Source organism: Ursus maritimus, unplaced genomic scaffold (assembly GCF_017311325.1).
Source record: "Ursus maritimus isolate PB19 unplaced genomic scaffold, ASM1731132v1 scaffold_12, whole genome shotgun sequence".
NCBI classification, from domain to species: Eukaryota; Metazoa; Chordata; class Mammalia; order Carnivora; family Ursidae; genus Ursus; species Ursus maritimus.
Genome location: NW_024423564.1, coordinates 63,868,109 through 63,892,627, shown reverse-complemented (window position 1 = coordinate 63,892,627; position 24,519 = coordinate 63,868,109). Strand labels below are relative to the sequence as shown.

General features: G+C 34.8%; 1 protein-coding gene across 4 annotated transcripts in view; it reads right to left on the bottom strand.

Moving 5' to 3' along the window:
* The window catches only part of FAF1 (Fas associated factor 1), a 484,187-nt gene that overhangs the window by 69,477 nt on the left and 390,191 nt on the right, over positions 1-24,519 (bottom strand). For all 4 annotated transcript variants that reach the window (XM_008699225.2, XM_040627323.1, XM_040627324.1 and 1 more), the window contains 2 exons: positions 23,643-23,779; positions 19,442-19,530 (listed from right to left, as the gene is read on the bottom strand). In XM_008699225.2, the coding sequence (XP_008697447.1) occupies positions 19,442-19,530; positions 23,643-23,779 (226 nt within the window). The remainder of the gene's footprint in view (positions 1-19,441; positions 19,531-23,642; positions 23,780-24,519) is intronic.

Sequence of the window (24,519 nt, the reverse complement as noted above, 5' to 3'; positions counted from 1 at the left end):
TAATAACTAGATGTATAACTTCAGTCCAAACAGTTGAATTTCTCTGCGTTTCTTCTAAGGACTGACTGGTGAGGACCTGGGGCGAATCATCACTCATTAACAGCATCATTTTTCTATGGGTAGATTGGCAATGGTAGAGGAGGGAAGACAGGGAAAGGTTCACGAACAATTATATGAACACAAGCTTCAGGTCTTTGAAGCATTTTTCCATTGTTCCCTGGCTGACTGCTATACCTCATTCAAGTCACTGCCTATGTACCAGGGCTCTGATAAGCATCCCAGTGCCAAAAACAAGAACATGAGTGGTCCTAAGCATGAGTTATGCACCATATGTAATTTAGAATAAAAGCTCAGGGAAATTCAAATCAAAACCACAGAGATACCACCTTACGCCAGTTAGAATGGCAAAAATGGACAAGGCAAGAAACAACAATTGTTGGAGAGGATGTGGAGAAAGGGGATCCCTCCTACATTGTCGGTGGGAATGCAAGTTGGTACAGCCACTCTGGAAAACAGTGTGGAGGTCCCTTAAAAAGTTAAAAATTGAGCTACCCTATGACCCAGCCATTGCACTACTGGGTATTTACCCCAAAGATACAGACGTAGTGAAGAGAAGGGCCATATGTTCATAGCAGCAATGTCCACAATAGCTAAATCGTGGAAGGAGCCGAGATGCCTTTCAACAGATGACTGGATTAAGAAGATGTAGTCCATATATACAATGGAATATTACTCAGCTATCAAAAAGAACGATTTCTCAACATTTGCTGCAACATGGACGGCACTGGAGGAGATAATGCTAAGTGAAATAAGTCAAGCAGAGAAAGACAATTATCATATGATTTCTCTCATCTATGGAACATAAGAACTAGGAAGATCGGTAGGGGAAGAAAGGGATAAAGAAAGGGGGGGTAATCAGAAGGGGGAATGAAGCATGAGAGACTATGGACTCTGAGAAACAAACTGAGGGCTTCAGAGGGGAGGGGGGTGGGGGAATGGGATAGGCCGGTGATGGGTAGTAAGGAGGGCACGTATTGCATGGTGTACTGGGTGTTATACGCAAATAATGAATCTTCAAACTTTACATCAAAAATCAGGGATGTACTGTATGGTGACTAACATAATATAATAAAAAATATTATAAAAAAAAGCTTATACTAAACTGTAAAATAAATGTCAGAAATCTGACAAAATTCTGATTTTTCTCATAACCACTTTGATTTTTCTGAAAAGTCAAATTTCAAAAAGATACCCCTCTCTGCTTTTCCTGTCTGTTTATTTGGTGAGCTGACTCTGCTTATTCCATAACTACTTAGTCTGCCTTTAGACAATGACATTCTAAGTTGCAGGTTGTAGGAGCTACTAGTGGAGGGAGGCTCTTTAACCTAAGGGCCCAGAGCAAGCCCCTACGTTTGCTCCACTTTTGGGTGAGCCAGGCTATGAGGATTAGACAGAGGAACACATGGTGGGACATGGCTCTGAAACATACAAAGATTGCAGACTGGAAGGAATTATCATTTTGTTAATGGAATCAGGAATGACTTAGAAGGCCTGATCTACTCCATGGTAAGAATGAATTCCTTAAAAAAAGGGAAAAAAAAGAAAAGAATGAATTCCTTGGCCCGAGGCCTAATTTATCTCTGTGGCTTCCAGTCTGTAAAAACCTCTCATTTCCTTGTTAATCAAAGCTACCATTAAGTAAGTATTTGGAAAGGAAAATGTAGTAAGTATTAACGAATATCCCCCACCTATATTTTTACCTAAAACTTTTAATCCTTTAAAGTTTTAAATTCCAAAGTTTAAAAAGCACTTTCACTAAGACACTTTCACATGTGATACTCACAATAATTAGGTTAGCCAGGAAGGGACTTTTATCCCCATTTAGAGATGAGGAAACTGAGACTAAGAAAGTTTAAGTGATTTTCCCAGGGTCACACAGCTTATTAGAATGTAGGCCACCTGGTACCTCATCTATAGCTTTTTCTGCCATTTCATTTCTCTTCAATCTCCATGCTTAATGTGTTTCTCCCCTCTAAATTTTCTTGCTTCCAAATACTGCAGATATAGTCCTTCAGTTGGTGTAGGAGATAGTCATGGAATGATTTTCCTGGAAATAAACTGTTTACCCTTGCTGAATGAACTGAATAATAAGAAGAACAAATATAGGTTTAACTTATTTTATTACCAATGGACTCTCCATAGAGAAGAGCAAGATAGGAAGAGATGGCTATGTACCTCCAGCCTTGTATTATCCTGTAGAGTTGTCATCATCTACTCATATGTTTATTTCTCTCTTCAGACCCTAAGCAAATTGAAGAGACTTTTCCTTATTTTCTGTATCGCTAGTAACAAACAGTGCCTGGTACTTTGCAGATCCTTAAAAACTGAAGAGTGAATGAGCATTTGGCTCCCCAGACATTTGTATTGTAAGTTTCTATCTGTTAAACTGATTTGCCTGTAAGATCATTAATGAATTGCTCATGCTCAAAACAGTGAAATAAGGATTACAACAAACCTGACACTCAACATTCTTTCAGGTTACATTCTTGAAAGAATAGGTTTGGTACCTATTATATCAAAGACTGAGTCTAAATGTTAGACTAACTGGTTATTTTTTAAACTTTAATTATCCAAAGTTTAAAACAGAGAAATTTAAAAATAGTCCGTTGTAGGACTATGAAAACAGAGAGCCAAATTTACAAGTAGCAAGTAAGTTCCAAGTCCTAACTGAGCCGGTCTTGCTTTGCTAGAATGTAAGTCTCTGGAATTTCCGGTGGAGATGTTTAGAAAAGATTCTTTTTCATCTGGATAGAAGTGGTATGTGGGAGTGAGTTGAAAAGCTGGATTTAAGACTGGTTTGCTAATTTCTTTAGTGGCAGGATTTCAAATGATGGACTGCCGTCTCAGTGTTTGCTTTAGAGGAAGTGGGCTAACTGGTGAGAGTTTATATGCTAAGGCTAAACCAATTCAGAGAGAATCCACGTTATCTGTTTGGTAATCTAGAATGAAACCTGCACATTTTTCAAGCATGATGCCTTAGTGCAGACCCCTGTCATCTCTTGCTTACACTATGGCATTAGCCTCGTAACAGGTATTCTAACTTCTAGTTCTTCCCCATAAAACTCATCATTCACTCATTCATTCATTCACTTATACATTTATAAAATACTTATGTACACCTATTATATGTTGGGCTTTGTGTTAAGAACTAGAAACGAGATGCGTAAGACATAGTTTCCTTCTTTCACTAGATGTAGGAGACAGATGTATAAACTTGGAAAGGAAGGCAATATATATATGAGGGCCTATTGTGAGTTAGTCATTTTACGTATGCTGTTTCTTTTCACCCCCACTATTGGGGTATTACTATTTCCACTCAACATATGGGGAAATTGAGACTCAAACTGCCTACATAATCTGCCAATGGTATAGAGTTTGTAAGGGACGGAATCAGGTTTTATACTTAAGTCTACCTGTTTCCAAAGGCTATGTTCTTTTCACTAAACCAATGGTTCTCAAATTTTAAGATATACAAGAATCTCTTGATATATGGGAAACTTGTGAAAACACAGATTCTCTGGTCCATCTGCAGAGATTCTGATTCGGTAGGTCTAGCATAGAAGTTCAAAAATCCGTAGCTGTAGCAAATATGTGCTCAATGGACCACACTCTGAGAAGCACTGTACCTCAAAAAGAAAACAAAATAACAGATAAATTATAACATCAAGATATGTACTATCATAAAGATACCAACAAAGTGATGAGCAAATAGCATAGTCATCAGAATTAGTTTCCTAAATTACAAATCTAATCATGTCAACTTCCGGCTGAAAAGAAATGATAAAGACTCCACAGCCCACAGTTTAAGGTTCAAATTCTATAGCAGAGCATAGAAGTACATTCAACATGTGGCCCTAATGCACATTTCAGCCTCTTCTCTCCTCTCTTTCCTCTACCAACCCCTCCTTCTTGCCTTACTAAATTACTTCTCATTTTCCACATGTCCCAAGCCATGTCCCAATTCCAAGTTGTATCACATTTCCACATTTTTAAATGTACTTCCTCCTTACTCCAAATGACTACATCCTACTAATTATTCCAAACTCAGTTTATATTATTACAGAAAATACTTCATAAGTACTTATTTGATGCCAGGTACTACTCTAAGCACTTTACATGTATCAGTGGATTTAATCCTATCAAGTAACTACTAATTGAGAACACTGAGGCATAGAGATTAAGGGATTTTTCTCAGTGTTATACAGCTGCTAAGTGATAGAGCTAGGATTTGAATTCAGGCACTATGGTACCATAAACTCTCAAAGACTAATTTATAGTTGCTTCTCATGAGACAATGAGCTATTTATTTTCAGGAAAGGACTTTCTTTCAGTTACCCAGGGCCTAATTCAAACCATATCTCTCTTCAGATTCTTTTAATCTACTCTTATCTCTTATTAATCTTCTGAATGAACTGTCTTCCATGCCACTTGTATGTGGAATTTGTTTCCGTTTTGAACCTAATTGTTCTCTAATTGCTTCGGGTACTGAGGTTTCATTTTTAGAGGAAGTGGCAAGCTCTCTGAGGGTAGAAACTTTGTTTCCCAATGGAGCCTGGTACATGGCAGGTCCTGAAGGAATTTTTGTTGTACTGAAGTGGAGAGCAAGCATTTCACCAGCTAACCTATGTTCAGTGATTCTAGAGAAAGCACATGAATGGGGAATCCGTAGTTCTCCAAAGTGGAATAAGGGAGTGAGGGGGCAGGTATTTGTTAGTTCCTTTTTTGACAGAAGGCTGTCATCTTGAAAGGGCTCTTAGGCATATAAAGGACTGGCCTCCATGGTTGGCTGGTCCTGACTTTTAAATTCTGTAGTTCAGTCCCCTAAGAAAATAGTAATTAGATAGCTACAGCTATTCATTTAAATTGATATTTGGGTTTAAAAGCTATATAGAAGTTTTCACCCCCCTCCCAGATAAGAGATGTCCACAAACACTTTGGGTTGCTTTCAAAGCTGTATTTTTCTATTGCTCTGCATGAATAAACTAGTTCAGGACTACAAAGTGTATGTTCTCTGTCTCAGTTACACCTGTAATATATGCAGTGAATGGACTGCATATATTGTATTCTTTGCACTTTAAATACAGTTATTCTAGTTCATCCTTTCCTAAGGGTAAACCCTCTTTACAATGCTAAAGTAGTAAAATCAAATATATACATACGCATATAAGAACTTCATGAAAAAAGATTTAAAGAATCATTTTTTCTAGCAAAAGTACATAGGATAATCTATTTCATTTTATTTTAAGGATTTTATTTATTTATTTGAGAGAGAGAGAGTGCATGAGCAGGGGGAGTGGGAGAGGGAGACAAATCCCCAAACAGATTCCCTACTGAGTGTGGAGCCTGACACAGGGCTCGATTCCAGGACCCTGAGATCATGACCTGTGCTGAAATCAAGAGCTGGACGCCCAACTGACTGAGCCACCCAGGCGCCCCATAAGATAATTTATTTTAAAAGGAAAATGTATAAATTGCTGCAGCCAATGGAAAACAGTATGGAGGTTTCTCAAAAAATTAAAAATAGAACTACCATATGATTCAGCAAATCCACTTCTAGGTATTTATCTGAAGAAAACAAAAATACTAACTCAAAACCACATATGTAACCCCATGTTCACTGCAGCATTATTTACAATAGCCAAGATATAGAAACAACTTAAGTGTCTATCGATGGATGAATGGAAAAAGAAAATGGAATATACATATACAATGGAATACTACTCAGCCATAAAAGGAATGAAATCTTGCCATTTGTGACAATACCGATGGACCCTGAGGGCATTATGCTAAGTGAAATAAGTCAAAGACAAATACTGTATGATCTCACTTATATGTGGAATCTAAACAAACAAACAAACAAACAAACAAACAAACAAAAAACTGAGCTAATACATACAGAGAAAAGATTGGTAGTTGCCAGAGGTTGAGTTGGTTGAAATGGGTAAAGGTGGTCAACAGATACAAATTTCTAGTTATAAAATAAATAAGTTATGGGGATATAATATACAGCATAGCAACTATAGTTTAATAATACTGTACTGCATATGTTAAAGTTATTAACAGAGTAAATCCTAAACTTATCCTCACAAAAAAAATTTCTGTAATTATGTGAAGTATGTTAACTAGACTTATTGTGGTGCTCATTTCACAATATATACATATATTGAATCATTATGTTCTACAACTAAAACTAATACAATGTTATATGTCAATTATATCTCAATTTAAAAAAAGGAAAATGTCATTTAAAAACAAAAGGCTAGCGGCGCCTGGGTGGCACAGCGGTTAAGCGTCTGCCTTTGGCTCAGGGCGTGATCCCGGCGTTATGGGATCGAGCCCCACATCAGGCTCTTCCGCTATGAGCCTGCTTCTTCCTCTCCCACTCCCCCTGCTTGTGTTCCCTCTCTCACTGGCTGTCTCTATCTCTGTCAAATAAATAAATAAAAAAAAAAATCTTAAAAAAAATAAATAAAAGATAAAAACAAAAGGCTACAATTCCAAATCATTTGAAAATCTTTCCCCCAACCCTCACATACCTACTGGATGTCCCATTATACGATAAATATTTACTTTCAATTAAGAGAAAAAAACACTAAAAAGAGGAAAAATAACCACAAAGGCCTGATTCTGTAAGTGATTTTGGGAAAATTTCTATAACTCTTAAGTTTCCTCAACAGAATGAAATTAAGATTAAATGATTTCTGAAGTTCTTTCCAGCTTAGCCTAGAGTATAAATAACAGCAATAGATAATACTAATATATTATATACTTTTTACTAAATACTAGGTACTAGTACCTGCTTTACATGTATTATCTTATTTAACTTTCCAAACATACATATCAGGTAGGCACTATTTTATTTTATTTTTTTAAGATTTTTTTTCTTAATTTACTTGAGAGAGAGAGAGAGAGAAGGAAAGGCAGAGAGCACAAGCAGGGGGAGCAGCAGAGGGAGAAGCAGGCTTCCCACTGAACAGGGAGACCAATGCGGGGCTCGATCCCCAGGACCCTGGGATCATGACCTGAGCTGAAGGCAGACACTTAACTGACTGAGCCACCCAGGCACCCCAGGTACTACTTTATACAAGAAGAGATTAAAAACTGACTCAGTAGGTCAGACACCTAGGAACATGCATTTTAAGCAAACTCAGGTAATAGTGATGCTGGTAGCCACTGCACCATAATTTGAGAATGGCTCGGCTACTCCAATGGCTGCAGTCTATAATGGTAAAGTTAGTGCAATCCCAACTGCTGTGTATAAAGTAAGATCCCCTCACCCCCAATTTGTGTCTGTCCTGGGAGAATCAATTAATGCTCTGGGCCAGTTTCCTTTTCTATAAAACAGGTAAAATAATACCTATCTTGAAGAATTTATAGAAGGAATGCAAATGGCCCTGGTCCTATGCCAAAGAGTAGGGATTCAATAAATGTTAGCTATTATCACAGGGATCCAAATAACATTAGTAATGCAATAAAAAAGAACAATAAAAGAACTATAAACTTTTGCTGAAGCCCATTTTATAGTTAATTCTATGGGCTGTTTATTTTCTTTGCTTTTAATCTTTTTTTTTAAGTAAACATACTACAAAAATGGATGATTTTTGGTATATAGTTCTATAAATTTTAACATATGTATAGATACATGTAACCACCACCAAAATAGGATATGGAATATTTCCATCATCCCCGCAAAAATCCGGTGCTATTTTCTTTGTAATCATATTCTCTTCTGAGTCCTAACTCTGAGCAACCACTGATTAGTTCCCCATTTCTATAGCTTTTGTCTTTTTAAAAATATTGTACAATGGAACTATATAGCATGTAAACTTTAAAGACTGACATCTTTTACTAAGCATAACGCCTCTGTAATACATTCAAGTTGTACATATCAATAGTTTGCTCCTTTTTATTGTAGAGTAGTATTTCATTGTATGGATGTAACACAGTATATTTACCCATTCACCCACTGAAGGTGAATGGAAGGATCATGAAGGGCTTTTAAATAGTTTCCAGCTTTGGCAATTATGAACAGAGATTTTATGAACATTCATGTTTAAGTTCTGGTGTGAACCTAAGTTTTCACTTTTCTAGAGTTAATACCTAGGGATGAGGTTGCTGGGTTGTGTGTTAAGTGTATGGTCAACTTTCTGAGGGAAGGTCAAACTTTTTTCTGAGTGGCTAAACCGTTTTGTATTCCCATCAGCAAATGACTAGGAGTTCACGTTGTTCTCCATCAGGCATCTTAGTGTTCTCTCTTCTAACTCAAGGTTTATAAGCATTCCTATTCTAAGTCTCCAAAGCGGTGCAAAGCTGTGATGGATATTTTAGTATACAAGCAGTGACTGACTTCAATAAAGCAACACTGCATAGCTAAGAATTCCAAAAGCAAATCCTCTATTAAAATAGTTTTCTCTAGTCTGCTAAAATTTTCTCTAGAATGTTTTCCTATATACGTCCAGACACTGAAACATACATACACAAACACACATATACCTCTAACAGTAACAAAACTTCGTAAGTGTGAAGAATCATTTTTTCTTTGCCTTAACTTTGTTTGGTATGCTTTATGGTAAAAATGATCTGCAAAGACTAGTATTAATAGGAAATGGGGTATATATGGTTTTCATTGAATTGAAATATCTAATCCAAAATTAATTAACCAAGTAGTCCTCAATTATATCTTAATTACAAAATGTGTCTCCTTTGACTGACGAGGTAGTCTTCCAAACTAGCCATCTATTGTAAAAGTACCCTTTTTTTTCTCCTAGAAGACACTTCTTCACAAGTCTACCTCCAAAATGTTGCTAATTTTTAAAGTTTCAGCTTAAAAGAATTTTTCCTGGTGAGGCCTTTCTAACTCTGATAGGCAGATTTAACAATCTACATATACCTCCATCATGGGGATTATATCATTATACTGGAATCCTTTATTTACATGTCACTTAACATCTAAGGACTGTGTCATCCTTGTAACCATTAGTGCTTAGCACAATGTGGGCATGTAGCAGGCCCTTAATAAAAATGTGTTGGTTTAGGGACCAAAGAAATGAATTAATGGTGGTTTACCTGGTGAACCTCTATGTATCATCCTTTAAGACTTAAATGTTTCCTCCTCTAAGAAGTCTTCTTTGTGTTACCTCTGTATCTTGTACTTAATTGCCATTGCTGCGTTTTCATACTATACTGCAATTACCTATTTGCTGGGATGACACGTAATTAGATATATTGCCCAGTGGGAAAGAAAAATTCACAAGGAATATGCCTGTGTCTAAAGATAAAGATTTAGGGAGCGTCATGTTTAAGACAGGAAAAGTTTCTTTTGAATCTTTTTAAAGGATATGCCTTAAGAGAGTTTCAGTTAACATTTTCTTTGGATGACTGTCAGGTTTACAACATTGCGAAGGTCTCAACTGCCACTTGAGAACACTTTAGAAAAAGTAGAACGTTTTAATTTTTATTCGGAGAACATGAAATTTAAAACAATGGTACGTAAAAGAAAACATAATAACTAGAAATATTCCCCCCCAAACTAGCTAATATTGCATAACTAGAAAAATAAACATACTTTGTTAGACTCCACTTCTACTAAAAACAAAAAGTGGACAGGTTGGGCCAGCTGTTTAACAATGAGTGCCTTTACAGTAATAAATGTTGACAGCCCAAATCAAAAAAGAATGCATTACTGAGATATCATCAATTGTGTTCTGTCATTACAAGGCAGCTCCACCCAGTCAAAGCTTGTCAAAAAGTGTTACTGTAATCCATGAAGAAGTCTCTACCTCAGGCAAAGGAAGGAAAAAATGTGAAGCTCTGGCTCAGAACAGGTGTGTTGAATTGTAATGCCAATGTTGAGTCATAAATCTCTTTACATTAGTTTCATCTATGACAAATTATTAACTTCTACTCTGAGGTGTCAAGCATGGCTGAACAAATCCATCAGCAGGCACTTTAAGAGCAACAAATGTAAATAAATAGGGTGTGGATATAACTTTTTAACAGTGAGCATTATTCTATGTACAAGAGTAGACAGTTATGACAAACTTTCTTATTCTACTCAACTGAAAATGGTATTTGGGAATCTAGGAATGTCTGACCTACTCTTCAGGTCAGCCCACTCTGATTCTACCTAATCTTGATAAGAGAGCTGCTTCATTTATCCTACAAATCTTTAGATCTTTTTTTATTATTATTATGTTCAACTAGCCAACATATAGTACGTCATTAGTTTTTAATGTAGCGTTCAACAATTCATTAGTTGTGTATAACACCGAGTGCTCATTTGTTCTACAAATCTTTAATGTAAATGTAACTCAGCTTTACAAGGGATCATGATGTATGAAAAGCACGTAAGTATGTATTCTGGTTTTGATAGAGTTGTATGACTTCTGGCAAACTATTTATAACTACCGTATGCCTCAGTTTTCTCATCAATAAAATAGGGATGATAACTATTTCAGAAGGTCATCATGAAAACCAAAAGTGATTATTTGTAGGAAGTATCGAACATAGTGCTTGGCACTAGCTAGATAAATACATTCTTGCTTTCTTTTTTAAGGTACTTCAACTGACATCCTTGCTTCCCTAAGAGGTAAAGTTTGAAATTTATAGAGAGGAAAAAACTCAGGATTAAAGCTCATGAAAACAGGGGTGGAATCTTTTCCACTCTGTTTCAGTTCCCAGTAACTTCCAGCAAGTACTGAGCCCAAGAATCAAGAACTTCTCAAGTTGCCAGCCCACATCAATCTCTCACTTCTCAGCTCAAAAATAATGAACATCCATGTTATGTTGTTACTGTTTTGTTTCTTATGATAAAATATACACAATATACAAGTTACTATTTTAAGTGTACAATTTAGTGGTGTTAAATACATTTACAGTGTTGTGCAAACCATCACACTATTTCCATAACTTTCTCACCACCTTAAACAGAAACTCCATACCCATTAAGCAGTAACTCCCCAACCTGCCTCATACCTCCAGAACAGCAAGTAGTTCTTATAAATTAGTCTATTCAAGATATATAAGTAGAATGATACAATATTTAGCCTTTTGCATCTGGCATTTTTCATTTCAAGGTCTTCCAGTTTCATCTATGTTGCAGTATGTATCAGTACTTTAATCTTTATTATGATTGAACAATATTCTTTGTATGGATATAACACATTTTTAATCTATTCATCTGTTGGTGAATGTTTCTACCTTTTGGTTATTGTGAATAATGCTACAAAAACATTTGTGAACAAGTGTCTGAGTCCCTGTTTTCAATTCTTTGGGTATTTATACCTGGATGTGGATTGCTGGAATGTGGTAATTCTATGTTTAACTTTTTGAGGAACGTCCAAATTGTTTTTCACAGTGTCTGCACCACTTTACATTCCACTTAGCAATGTACCAGGGTTCTACTTTCTCCACATCCTTGTCAATTTGTGTTAATTTCCATTCTTTTTGATAATAGCCATCCTAGTGGATGTGAAGTGGATCTCCTTGTGGTTTTGATTTGCATTTCCCTAATCACTAATAATGTTGAGCACCTTTTTTGTGTGTGTGTGCTTGTTAGACATTGAATGTCTTCAGAGAAATGTCTATTCAAGTTCTTTGCCCATTTTTAAAAAATTTTTTAATAGTAATTTTTATTATGTTATGTTAGTCACCATACAGTACATCCTTAGTTTTTTTTTTTTTTAAGATTTTATTTATTTATTTGAAAGATTAGTTGACCATAGACCCGAGGGTCCATTTCTGGGTTCTCTATTCTGTTCCATTGGTCTATGTGTCTGTTTTTGTGCCACTACCATGCTGTCTTTGTGATCACAGCTTTGCACTATAGCTTGAAATCCGGCAACGTGATTCCCCCAGCTTTGTTTTTCCTTTTCAACAATTCCTTGGCAATTCGGGGCCTTTTCTGGTTCCACACAAATTTAAGGGCTGTTTGTTCCAGTTCTTTGAAAAATGTCATTGGTATTTTGATCAGGATGGCATTGAATATGTAGATTGCTCTGTAGCATAGACATTTTAACTATGTTTATTCTTCCGATCCATGAGCACGGAATGTTTTTCCATCTTTTTGTGTCTTCTTCAATGTCTTTCATCAGTGTTCTGTAGTTTCTAGAATATAGATCCTTTACCTCTCTGGTTAAGTTAATTCCAAGATATCCTATGATTTTTGGTGCTATTGTAAATGGAATGGATTCCCTAATTTCTCTTTCTTCAGTCTCGTTGTTCGTGTGTAGAAATGCAACTGATTGCTGAGCACTGATTTTGTATCCTGCCACATTACTGAATTGTTCTATGAGTTCTAGTAATTTGGGGGTGGAGTCTTTGGGTTTTCTATATAAAGTATCATGTCATCTGCGAAGAGAGACAGTTTGACTTCTTCTTTGCCAATCTGAATACCTTTTATTCTTTTTTGTTGTCTGATCGCTGTTGCAAGGACTTCTAGTATTATGTTGAACATTAATGGCGAGAGTGGGCATCCTTGTTGTGTTCCTGATCTTAAGGGAAAGGCTTTCAGCTTTTCCCCATTGAGAATGATATTTGCTGTAGGCTTTTCATAGATGGTTTTTGTGGAATTGAGGAATGTACCCTCTATCCCTAAAATCTGAAGGGTTTTCATCAGGAAAGGATGCTGTATTTTGTCAAATGCTTTTTCTGCATCAATTGAAAGGATCATATGGTTCTTGTCTCTTCTCTTATTAATGTGATCTATCACACTGATCGATTTGCGAATGTTGAACCACCCTTGCATCCCAGGGATGAATCCCACTTGGTCGTGATGGATAATCCTTTTAATGTACTGTTGGATCCTATTAGCTAGGATCTTGTTAAGAATTTTGGCATCCATATTCATCAGGGATATAGGTCTGTAATTCTCCTTTATGATGGGGTCTTTGCCTGGTTTGGGGATCAAGGTAATACTGGCCTCATAGAAAATATGGTGACTATGTTTAATCATTTGAGGACTTTTATACTGTTTTCGAAAGCAGCTGCTCCATCTTATATTCCCACCAGCAGTCTATAAGGGTTAAAATTTCTCCATATCTTCACCAACACTTGTTATCTTCTGATTCCAGCCATTGCAGCTTGTGTGAGGTAGTATTATCTCATTGTGGTTTTGATTTTCACTTGCCTGATCATTAATGATGTGGAATATCATTTCATGTGCTTACTGGCCATTTGTATATCTCCCATGGAGAAATGTCTTTTCAGATCCTTTGCCCATTTTTAAATGGGGTTAATTTGTCTTTTTATTATTGAGTTTTAAGAATTCTTTATATATTCTAGCTATAAGTCCTTTTCTCAAATACATTATTTGCGAAGATTTTCTCCCAATCTGTGGATTGTCCTTTCACATTCTGAACGATGTCCTTTGAAGTATAGTTAGTTTGTCATCAGTACCAATTCTACCTCATCTTTTTAAGTCTAACTCAAAGTCTGCAACATAATCATTAAATTAAAAACTTCACTTATATATTTCTCACTGATAAACAGAATGAACAGTGATGACTACTTCTACCTTGTATACATACAAATAGCAATATGCCAAGAATGATTCTTATTCTGCACATCTTAGTGGTAATCTAACCATAAAGCAGCATAAAATGCAGAACATGGTCATTGCTCCTCCACAAACCATCCTATTGCCATTGCATGCCACTCAACAGTATAATTTGAGAAAGTACTTTCCTAGGAAATAATTCTATTGTCTTGTTGAGTATTTTTTTATTGTTAACTTTGGAGATGGGTTTACAAGTTTCTTGCCAGTTGTGGGATTTGCATTCATTTTTACCACAAGGAATGCAATTTGTAAACAATTTCTCATCTATGGTTTGGTCACTTTTCTGCCTTGCACAATAAAATTTTTTTTTTTAGTGGTGTTATTTTTCTCTTGTTCTGAAAAAAAATCTATTTATTGAACAGAAAGTTAGGTCACTGGTCTTTATTTAATAATGAAACAAAAACTCTGAAGGCTTCATGCTTTTATGAAAAACCTCAGAAATCGTGGCACTAGTGGTAAATGGACTGTTTCTTCTATACAATCAACTTTCATGTATTCACCTCTCAATCAAAAAAAATTTTCATTTTTACAGCAGATGGTATGAAATCATTATAATCAGAGTCAGCTGTCCCGGGATCTTCTATGCTAGCACTGGAATTCTCTAAATTACGTTTACACTAATGTTGAATTAGTTTGAACTATGTTATACTGATTTACAATATTAATTGTGCTATTTTCAGCATTACTTTTATGCTTCAATGAACCACATTTCAGTCATGATCAATTTTGGGGAATTAAAAATATAACAAATTTAAGCAAGGAAAAATGAATGTAAATTTAAAAATACCATGAGAATGACATAAAAGTTCAGAAGCCAAAGTAAACTGCCCCAGTTAAATGAATTTGTCTAAACAAAACAAAACATTCAATGCAATCTTTCTTGTACACGAGCAGTCTAATAAATTGTAACAGATATGATGAATGAAATGGGATTTGGAAGGATATCACAGTTTATTTTACATTTCAAAATGTGAAATAAATGTTAACAAAGTTGATTACATTGCTTGTCATACCTAACTGCCTGGAATCCTTGGTAAATAGCTAAGTATTCTGGTAGTCTAGGAATCACACTGAGAAATACCTACGGCCGGCATGTAGCAGGAACCCGAAGAGTGGCTGTTATTATTACCTTCATTCTCACCTTTCTACCTGCCTCATAGCTTGCCCTGGAGAATGCAAGTGCCCTTCTATGTGCTCTGCGTCAAGTTGCCTACACAGCATGTCTAGCTCACTCTGACGAGTTGTTCCCGGGGCTTTATCTACTTGATTACTTCATACACTATATTGGAACTGCTGTGTTGTAAGCTCAATGGCCCTATCTATCTTGCACACAGCTGTGGTACTGGTGCTTTACGTGGTGTCTAGTACATAGGAAAAGATCAATAAATATTTATGAAATGAATATACAAATCAAGATGAGAGAAATTATTATCTTCTGTTATCTGGGACTAACTATGGAGAAAAAACACTGGATAAAGAAACCTTTTAAAAATATTTATGTACCCAACATAGGAGTACCTAAATATAGAAAACAAATATTAACAGATCTAAAAGGGAGAAAGAGACAGCAATACAATAATACTAGGGGACTTTAATACCCCAATTTCATCAATGGATAGATCATCCAGACAGAAAATCAATGAGGAAGTATTTGAATAAAATGATGTGTTTGGGCAGAGTGGACTTAACAAACATATACAGAACATTTTGTCCCAAAGCAACAGAATACACACTTGTCTCAAGCACATATGGAACACTGTCCCGGATAAACCATATATTAGGGCACACACAAAAACATCTTAATAAATTTAAGAAGACTGAAATCATATCAAGCATCTTTTCCAACCAAAATGGTATGAAACTAGATATCAATTACAAGAAGACAACTGTAATATTCACAAATATGTGGAGCTTAAACAACATACTGCTGAACAACCAATGGGTCAAAGAAGAAATCAAAGAAGAAATAAAAAAATACCTTACGACAAATGAAAATGGAAATACAACGTACCAAAACTTATGGGACACTAGCAATGCAGTTATAAGCAAGCTCATAGTGATAAATGCCTACGTCAAGAAACAAGAAAGATCTCAAATAAACAATCTAACTTTACATTTCAAGGAACCAGAAAAAGGACAAAGCCCAAAGTTAACAGAAGGAAAAAAATGATAAAGATCAGAGCAGAAAGAAAGGAGACTAAAAGACAACAGAAAAGATGAGTGTGACTACATTTATCATGGTGATCACTGAATAATATAATTACTGACTCAATGTTGTACACCTGAAACTAATAATTTTATGTCAATATTATTTCAATAAGAAATAAGAAAAGATCAATGAAACTAAGAGCTGATTTTTTAAAAAGATAAACAAAATTAACAAGCCTTTAAATAGACCAAGAAAAAAGAGGACTCAAATAAATAAAATGAGAAATGAAAGAGATGTTACAATTAACAGCACAGAAATACAAAGGATTGTAAGACTACTATGAACCATTATACGCCAGTATGCAAATAAATTAGATCATTTAAGAAGAAATGGATCAACTCCTTGAAACATATAACCTAATAAGACTGAATCAGGAAGAAACAGAAAATAGGGAAAGNTAATCTTTGCACCTATGATACTGAGAATTCTAAATAAATTAAGTGTTGAATGGATGAACAAAGAAATGAATGAAATAATAAACAGATTAAGAACTAAGTATCATAAACTCTTAGTAATCAGAGGTTTCTGAATTACTAACAGCTAAAAAAATAGGGCATATTAAAATACCTGAATTTATTTACATGTTAGAAAGCATCTATTGTTTGGAACCAGGCTGTAAGCAAAAAGAGATGCTAAATGTTCTGATTCTAAATAGATTCTAAATGTTCTGATTCTAAACAGGCTACCATCATGTAGTGATATTGGCCAAAAAGCCTGTGTTGTAGCAAAGTACCTCTGTCCCCAAGACTGAGCCCAGTGTTATATACTTGATAGATGCTCAGTAAACACTTAAAAAACCAAACTAATACCATTAATGAAAATGTCTGCGAAGAAAGCTGTAGGCAGTTCTACCAAAACAAGAAGTTCATATAATGTGAGCTTCCTGATTAGAAACAGAACAATTAGTGATATAAAGGTTAGTCTATTCTGCCATTAAAGAATGATTCAGAGTATGAATATGTTTGGGCTTGGTTTTATTTAATAAAAACACTGTATAGTATAGGGTATCTCTGGTTGCACTAATACAATGGAATCATCGAAGTGATGGATGTATTTAAGTGAACCAAAGTTAAGTTTATATGAATTCAGGACTAGGAAGCCATCCTCCAAACCTGTTCATGAATTTGATTTTCATTGCAAGCTTAAGATAAAGTGTTACTTGAAATTTTTTTGAAGAGTAAAGGCAAATTCACAATTACAAGGGACAGTGTTTCTTGTCACATACTCAGCAGATACCAAATCCATTATGATCTATGCATAGTCCAAAACAAGCTTTTGAACCTAGAAAAGCTTTTCTTAGGAACTCTACTCTTGAACTGAATAACTTTCATGAAGACACTCTAAAAACAAAGAGAAATCCTTACCTCTTGCAGTTAAATTTCAATAAAAATTTCAATTATATGGAGCCTTGGATTTTTCCTGTAACCCTCATATTAAATTTTGTGCTCAGTATTAAAGGAATTAAAGTCAATTTCTTTACCAATGAATTACGAGGAACACAAATTAAGATGAAAGAATGAACTGGGAATATGCATGCAAATATTGTACATTCATATTATTATACAGCATAATCTGTAAATCTAATACTAATGAGACTCAAGATTTAAATGGCTGAAGAATGTGTTTAGTGAATTATTGTCAATCAATGCCTCTATTCCAGGATAAACGTAATCTTGAATGGCAACACACCTATTATTACAAATTCCTAAGTAAGTACAGTGCTTCATTATTTTAAAATGTCACTGTCAATTTATAGAGTAACAGATAAACATCTTTCCACCATATACCTGATTACCTTTTCTTTAGAGTAAATGAAACACTGACTATTAAGGAAAATTACAAACATCATTTTTCCAGCAATAAAAGAAACCTAATGTGTATGAAACACTAAACTAGTTACAGGACTCCAAATGTTCATACTTGTTAATATGGACACATCAGGTTTTATACCACTGCAATACCAAAGAATTATTTTTTCAAGTAATATTATTTCATGTGACTTTTTCCAAGTATTAATTTATTCAATCATTTAATAAACATTTACTGAGTGCCTACTTTGTCCTAGGTACACTGTTAGGGAATACAGTTATAAACATGAATATGATACAACTCTGGCTCTTAAACTCACAGTCAAATAGAAGAAAGAGACAAGCAAATAAGATAAAATACAATAGTTCTACCTTATATTAAAATTGTCTACATGTTTTCCACTTGCAATAGCTAATGGCTTTTATATTGAAAACATTCACTATAGCTGGAAACGTTTCATCATTGCTCAGAAATTGAACTTTCCCTACTTGTCTATAAATTTTTTTTTCAATTAAAAATACTAGAAAGGACAATTTAAGGAATATCTGTAAGCTGAGCATCTCAAATTAACAAATGCTAACATGTGTTTCATATTTTATCTTTAGGCTATTCTCCAAATCCAGAAATTTTTTGACTGATAAAGCACTAATAATTCCTTAAGACTATTATAGGTCCTACTAGTCATGTGATCTTGGGTAAATTAACTTAGCCCTTTTGATTCTCAGTTTTCTCACCTGAAAAGTGGAGATAATAGTACCAGTCTGTGCTAGACTATCTCCCATTTGTCCCTCAATATCCATGCTCCACCTAACTTTTCGCCCAGGGAGGTTCTCTTGCCCTTCAGCTTCTGGTTGGGTTAGGTAGGTAGGTAGCATTAGCAGAAGAATATGGAAGGAAAGTAAAGCTATTCCCTAGTTTCCTCCCTAACCGGTCACCAAGCACTGGCTACATTCCCTCTATCAGATATAGTCATCTCGATATACCACTTTCTCCAAGGCTTTTGGGCAGGTGGTAATGGCTCCCTTTAGCCCTAGAGTCGGTTCTATTCATTGCTGACTTCCATAAACCCTGCTCTTACCTTTATAAACAGTTCTCTTATTAAACTGTTCTCAAATAACCCAATTTGGAAGTGCCATGTGTTTTCTGCCAGAACTCTGTGTGACTCATATACAACCTCATGGGGTTGTTTTCCGATCACATAAGATGATATACGCAAAGTGCTCAGCTCAGTGCTTAGCACATTATAAATATTCAGTAAGTGTTGAGTACTATTGTCATTATCAATATTGCTGTTATTATTATTTTATCTGAGGTTCCGCATTCATGCCATCAATACCAACGGAATATATTCAGGAGACTGAGAAATTCAGAATTCTGGAGATCTTTTACTAATTCTCACAGTGCTTCAAAAATGTAAAATGTATTTATTGCTAATCAACCTCAATATTTAAAAAGAGTAAGAGGATCTTGAAAGTGAGTGGAAAAAAAAACCACATAGTGCACAGGATTTCCTGGATTGTCGTTTCTTTTGTAAATATGCTTCGGAATTCATTTCCTGCAAATTGACCTCCTGCCACCACTCCAAATCTAGCAAGTATAAATGTCCATAAAGTTAAACAAATTTTTGGGTCTTGGGGTCATGAAAAGAATGGACCGAAAGGTAAACCCAACGGCATAAAAGTCCTTGGTTAATCTGGAAATGCATCTTCATCATCCTTATTTATCAATCATGACATAGGCAAGCATCGCCATTTGACAAATTATTTCATCAAAACCCTATTAAAGGTCTACTTAACCTTTCATCTTACCTCATCCTTTATATCTTCCTGTTGTTGGGCCGTGAAGATCTCCATTGCAGCCATGAGTCTCATCATTAACTCATCCACTGTTGTGTTACCTAGCAACACATGGAGATTGCCAAACTTCACATTAGTAAAGTTATTATAAAATGGAAAGTCATTCTAGAATTAATCAGTAAGGAACAACTACAGTCTAATAAAAATGACAGACTACTATGCTAATACCTAGTTAAAATACTTTCATATTTTCATTGAAAAGTTTCATATGTTCACTGTGAAAGAGTAAAGCAGTATATAGGCAGTTGAAATGTCAAATACAGTAGATTTGAAGAACTATCTGTTAATGAGAAAGATTTTCAGCTCTATGAAGAAGAATGTCAAAGTAATGAGAATCAAAAGTTCTTTCAAGTTATAGAAACATATCTACTTAAAAATACTAGCAACAACTACCATTTGTTTATATGCCAGTAATTAGGCTAAGCACTTAACATATATTAACTCATTTAACCTGTACAACAATTCTTTGAAGGTATCACTGGGATTTTGACTTTAAAGAGAAGTAAAATGAGGCTGTGAGAGCTGGAGTAGCCTGTGCAATCAAGGTCAGGCTGATTAAGTGGTGGGATGAGAATCTGAAACCAAATGAGTCTGACTCAAAAGCCTGCTCGCTTTGCCACCTCAATACACTATTTAGAACTATCTCCTACCATTAAAAATTCTTTGGTGAAGCAGATAGTAATTCATTTTCTGAAAACAAAAACAAAAACAAAAACAAAAACAAAACAAAAAAACAAAAAACAAAACAAAAACAAAAACAAAAAAAACAGTTCTTTTTTTGCCCAATTGATATTTTTCTCTTTCAGCTGCTTTCAAATGACTATACTATAAAGTTTATAGTATTTATTTAATTATCCAGTTAGTTGCCATACAATGTTATATTAGTTTTATGAGAGTATTAAAATGTTTGATTTTCCTTAAAGCTATTTTATTCCCTGTCCAAGGCCATAACAAACACATAGCAGATATGTGCCATTTCCTGAGTGCACTCTCCTGTTGCTTGCTTTGGATACATCTATAACAGAGAAATCCATAAAGTTATATAAAGATATAACTATTCTTCTCTTCTTTCAAGACTATGGGCAAAGAACCCATCTTCCTCCAGAGCGTGAGAGGAGGTCTTCCTGTCCCGTTGATGAAACAGGACAACAAGTAGCAAGCATCCTTGTTGGTGTTATTCTGGAGTAGGGCTGGACTAACATGATCTTTCAATGGTCTGTTTCTCAATTTTCCTTATGACCACTGGCAGCATGTTAGGGAGCATCTGTGGTCCTCAACAAAAAAAATTCGGTCACATCAGTACTACACTCTCAATAAATGAGTTAGAGAAAAAATATTATCTTGGTGTGATATCATGGTACTGAGAAAGCAGAACTGGTTTTGTAGTCATAGTTCTAACTCTAGTTCCGCTTCTTACAAACTATATGGTCTAGTACCTAGGAATTGCCTAGCCTATGACAAGGGCTTAACAAATATTCACTTAGTAAATGAATACATAAGTGAATGAGTGATCCTTTCTAAGGATCAATTCCCCTATCAGTAAAATGAAGATAATACTACCTCTGTGTATAGTACACATGATCACTGGTAGTTATTTTGAAAAGATATAATAACAAATGGCAAAAAATTTACGAGTGCCTTCAATGTAGATTTGGATACTGGGCAAATTTTTGAGTTTCCCTTTCTTATCTGCAAACTGTAGTGACTAACACTCACAACACAGGATATGAATTCTTTATGGAGGGTACTAGAAAGGTGGTTACATACTGGCCATTCATTTTCAGGCTTAAGCCACGGCTTATTAACTATGCTTCAGCGCTAATGGTAAGGACTTACTACCAAACTGGACAAGACAGAGAAAAGGTACCAGTTAATGCAGTTCCAGACAAGTTTTTTCTTTATAACCTATTGTAGTGGTTTCAGAACTTGTTTACACCCTTAACAACTACTGAGATCCTCAAGTAAGCTTTATGTGGGTTATTGTTATCAACATTTACTGTGTTAGAAATTAAAGCTGAAATACTCAAAACATATTTATCAGTTCATTAAAAGAACAATAATAAACCCATTACATGTTGATATGAATACCAGGTTTTTATGAAAAATCGCTCTATGTTCCAAAGGAAAAAGTTTAATGAGAAGAATGGCATTGTTTTAACATTTTTGCAAATGTTTTTAACATCTGGATTAATAAAACATAACCAGATTCTCACATCTACTTCTATATTAAACCAGTTACAGTATGTTGTCTCATGTCTTAGTTGAAATTTATGAAGCAAATCTGGCCTCACACAGATATATAGCTGAAAAAGGAAGGAGTATTTTAATAAATAATTGTAAATACTCTTTGATACACCCAAACTGACAAGTAGAAGTTTCTTCAAGTATGTGAGGAATTTGAAACCATTAATGAACTTTTTGTACTTTGTTATATTAAGATCCACTGACCTATCTTGCTCTTTGAATGGATCTTTTACCTACGCATAATTTTATAACATCGTGCACTGATCATGTGGAAAATATTGGTTTACTGACTTATGCATTTATCTTCAATGCTGACATAACTAATTATATGATATCAAAAAATCATATTGTTAACATTACAACTGATATCATCAGGAAATTATTTAAGCTGTTAATATTATGGTGGAGGATATAACATTTTGCTTAAAAGCTCAAATTTTATCATTGGCAACAAGTACTGTCAGCTCTCTTTTCTTGAAGTTATAAGCTTACTTTGTTCATTCTGAAGAAAATGTTTGCCAAATACCCAGGCTATCTAAGTATAGTTTGTCTGTCAGTTATTTTCAAGTAAAAATGATGTTCTATAAGAAAAAATACCTAGTAGTTCAGCTCAAGCAACCACACAAGTGCTTTTCTGAGACTACCTTTGTACTCTGACGTGCAGCAGAAATGCGTTCTCCATACCTCTTGTTGTAGCACACAAACTATAAAAAGGTTAAAATTTAATAAAATAAAATTTTAATTGCACACAATGGAGGCAAAGAGTATGACTACTAGTATAGTTTTGGTCATGACCTTGATTTGTGTGAAGGTGCCAGTAGTTTTACACAACATTGATTTTGTGCCACCAGTGCAAATGTCAACACAGTAAAAAAAAAAAAAAGTCAAAAAGGAAAAAGGAAAAGTCTTTTTTACTGTCATGAAAATAATTTGACCTCACGGATCCACTGAAAGGGTCTAGAGGACCTCCAGAACCATGGACCATATTTTGAGAACCACTATTATAATACTGCCATGATAGGGAAAACAGGAATGAAATATTATTTTCATTCTCCATTTACTCTATGCAATTCATTCCCCCTGCAGATCTTCTTTAGCATTGTTTATGAAACTCAATGCTCTAGTTACAGAGCAAACATAAAATATTACAGCTTTTACTTTGAGTTTTAAAGGCACTAGAATTTACACTACACACCCCCGTCATATTACCTGCTATAGAACTTTTGACTTAAATAGGGGTAAAAATAAAGTATCTCAAACACAAGCTTTAGCTTGGAGCACTTGAAACATCTTTTTCCCTGGGGCATAGAAAAGATACACTGTTTTCAATTTAAGCTGTGCTATAAATAAGGTAATATTTTATAGTAATCCTTGGGGTTTATCAGTAACAGTAAAAAAAAAATCATTCACTTTTTTTGTTCGTAAAGAATATGCAATGTGATTAATTTATAAGCATCCTATAGCTTCATGCCTTACTGTTGCATCCTAGACACAGATTCATACTATGTGAACAATTAATTTGCAATATCCAGTCACTGGCTTTTCTAATCAACCTTCAACTAATCAACATTACAGCAAGAAATCAATACATGTGTAAGAAATGTCATATTTGACTACTGATTATGATTGCTAATTTAGATTTAGCAATTCTGAACATTTAACATGATCATGCTCTGTCCAAAGGGCTGTGCAACTTTATTAAGAAATTTCTGTTTGATTTTCATGCAGCATATTTCATTTTTCATAGATCCTATACTTTTTGAAGATATTCTTCTTTAGGATATTCTGTGTTTGAAAATACAAAGATGTTCACCCATACAGAGAATTATAGTCAACTATGATGGTAAATATTATAAAGTTATCACATACACAAGAAGACACTCTACTCCCCTTGTGACATGTACTTTACCTTGTATCACATTTAACACTTCATTAGATGATCGTTTTCCCATAATAATCAGAAAAAGTGGAAACTGATCTGTTTTTTGAGTCCGAATGGTTTGTGCAACAACACTGCCAAAATGTCTATTGCACATTGTCAGAAATCTAAAATGAGACAAAAGCCAAAGTAAATTTCATTTCAGAGTTTAATAAATTTACTAGTACCCCAACAAAAAACTCACTGTTTTACTAATTATGTTAGTAATAATTAGATAGCCTGTCTGATATCAATATATAAAATCTTGCTCTATTGAGTTTTCGACTACATCTTAAACGATATAGAAATGACTATCATATAGAAAAGCAGGCAGCACATCCTATATGCTGTCTGGGGCTGACAGCATAGGATTCTTAGCCTTAAACACTGCAAGCTATACTGACCTAGACTATGAGAAAAATAAACAAACTGAATTTTAAGAGGAAAGAATTTCTTAAACAGGACAAATATTGTATGGTACAAAGTTAAATTGACTGGCAGCATCCTAGTCTAAACAGGATTTAGCAACATTTTCACAAGTCTTTAGAATCAAGAATTGTACTTTAGAATTGTGTTTTCTCCAGTAGTAGCAGGTCTTCTGGTTTCATACTTACCATGGGATAAAAATAATAATTCTAAGCTTTTGACCAAAAAAAGCTCAGAGATATTAGCATACTGAAGTCTAGCATTAGTATTCTTAACACGATCTGGAATAAATGAAAAAACTGATAAAGCTTTTCTCTTCTATTAGAGGACTGTTTGAAATTAGCATTTCTTTCAAGAGAAAAGGGTAGCTTATGATATGTTTTCAGATCTGATGGTAAAAAGTAAATGTCATAATAATAATGAATTATGAAAGACCAAATGC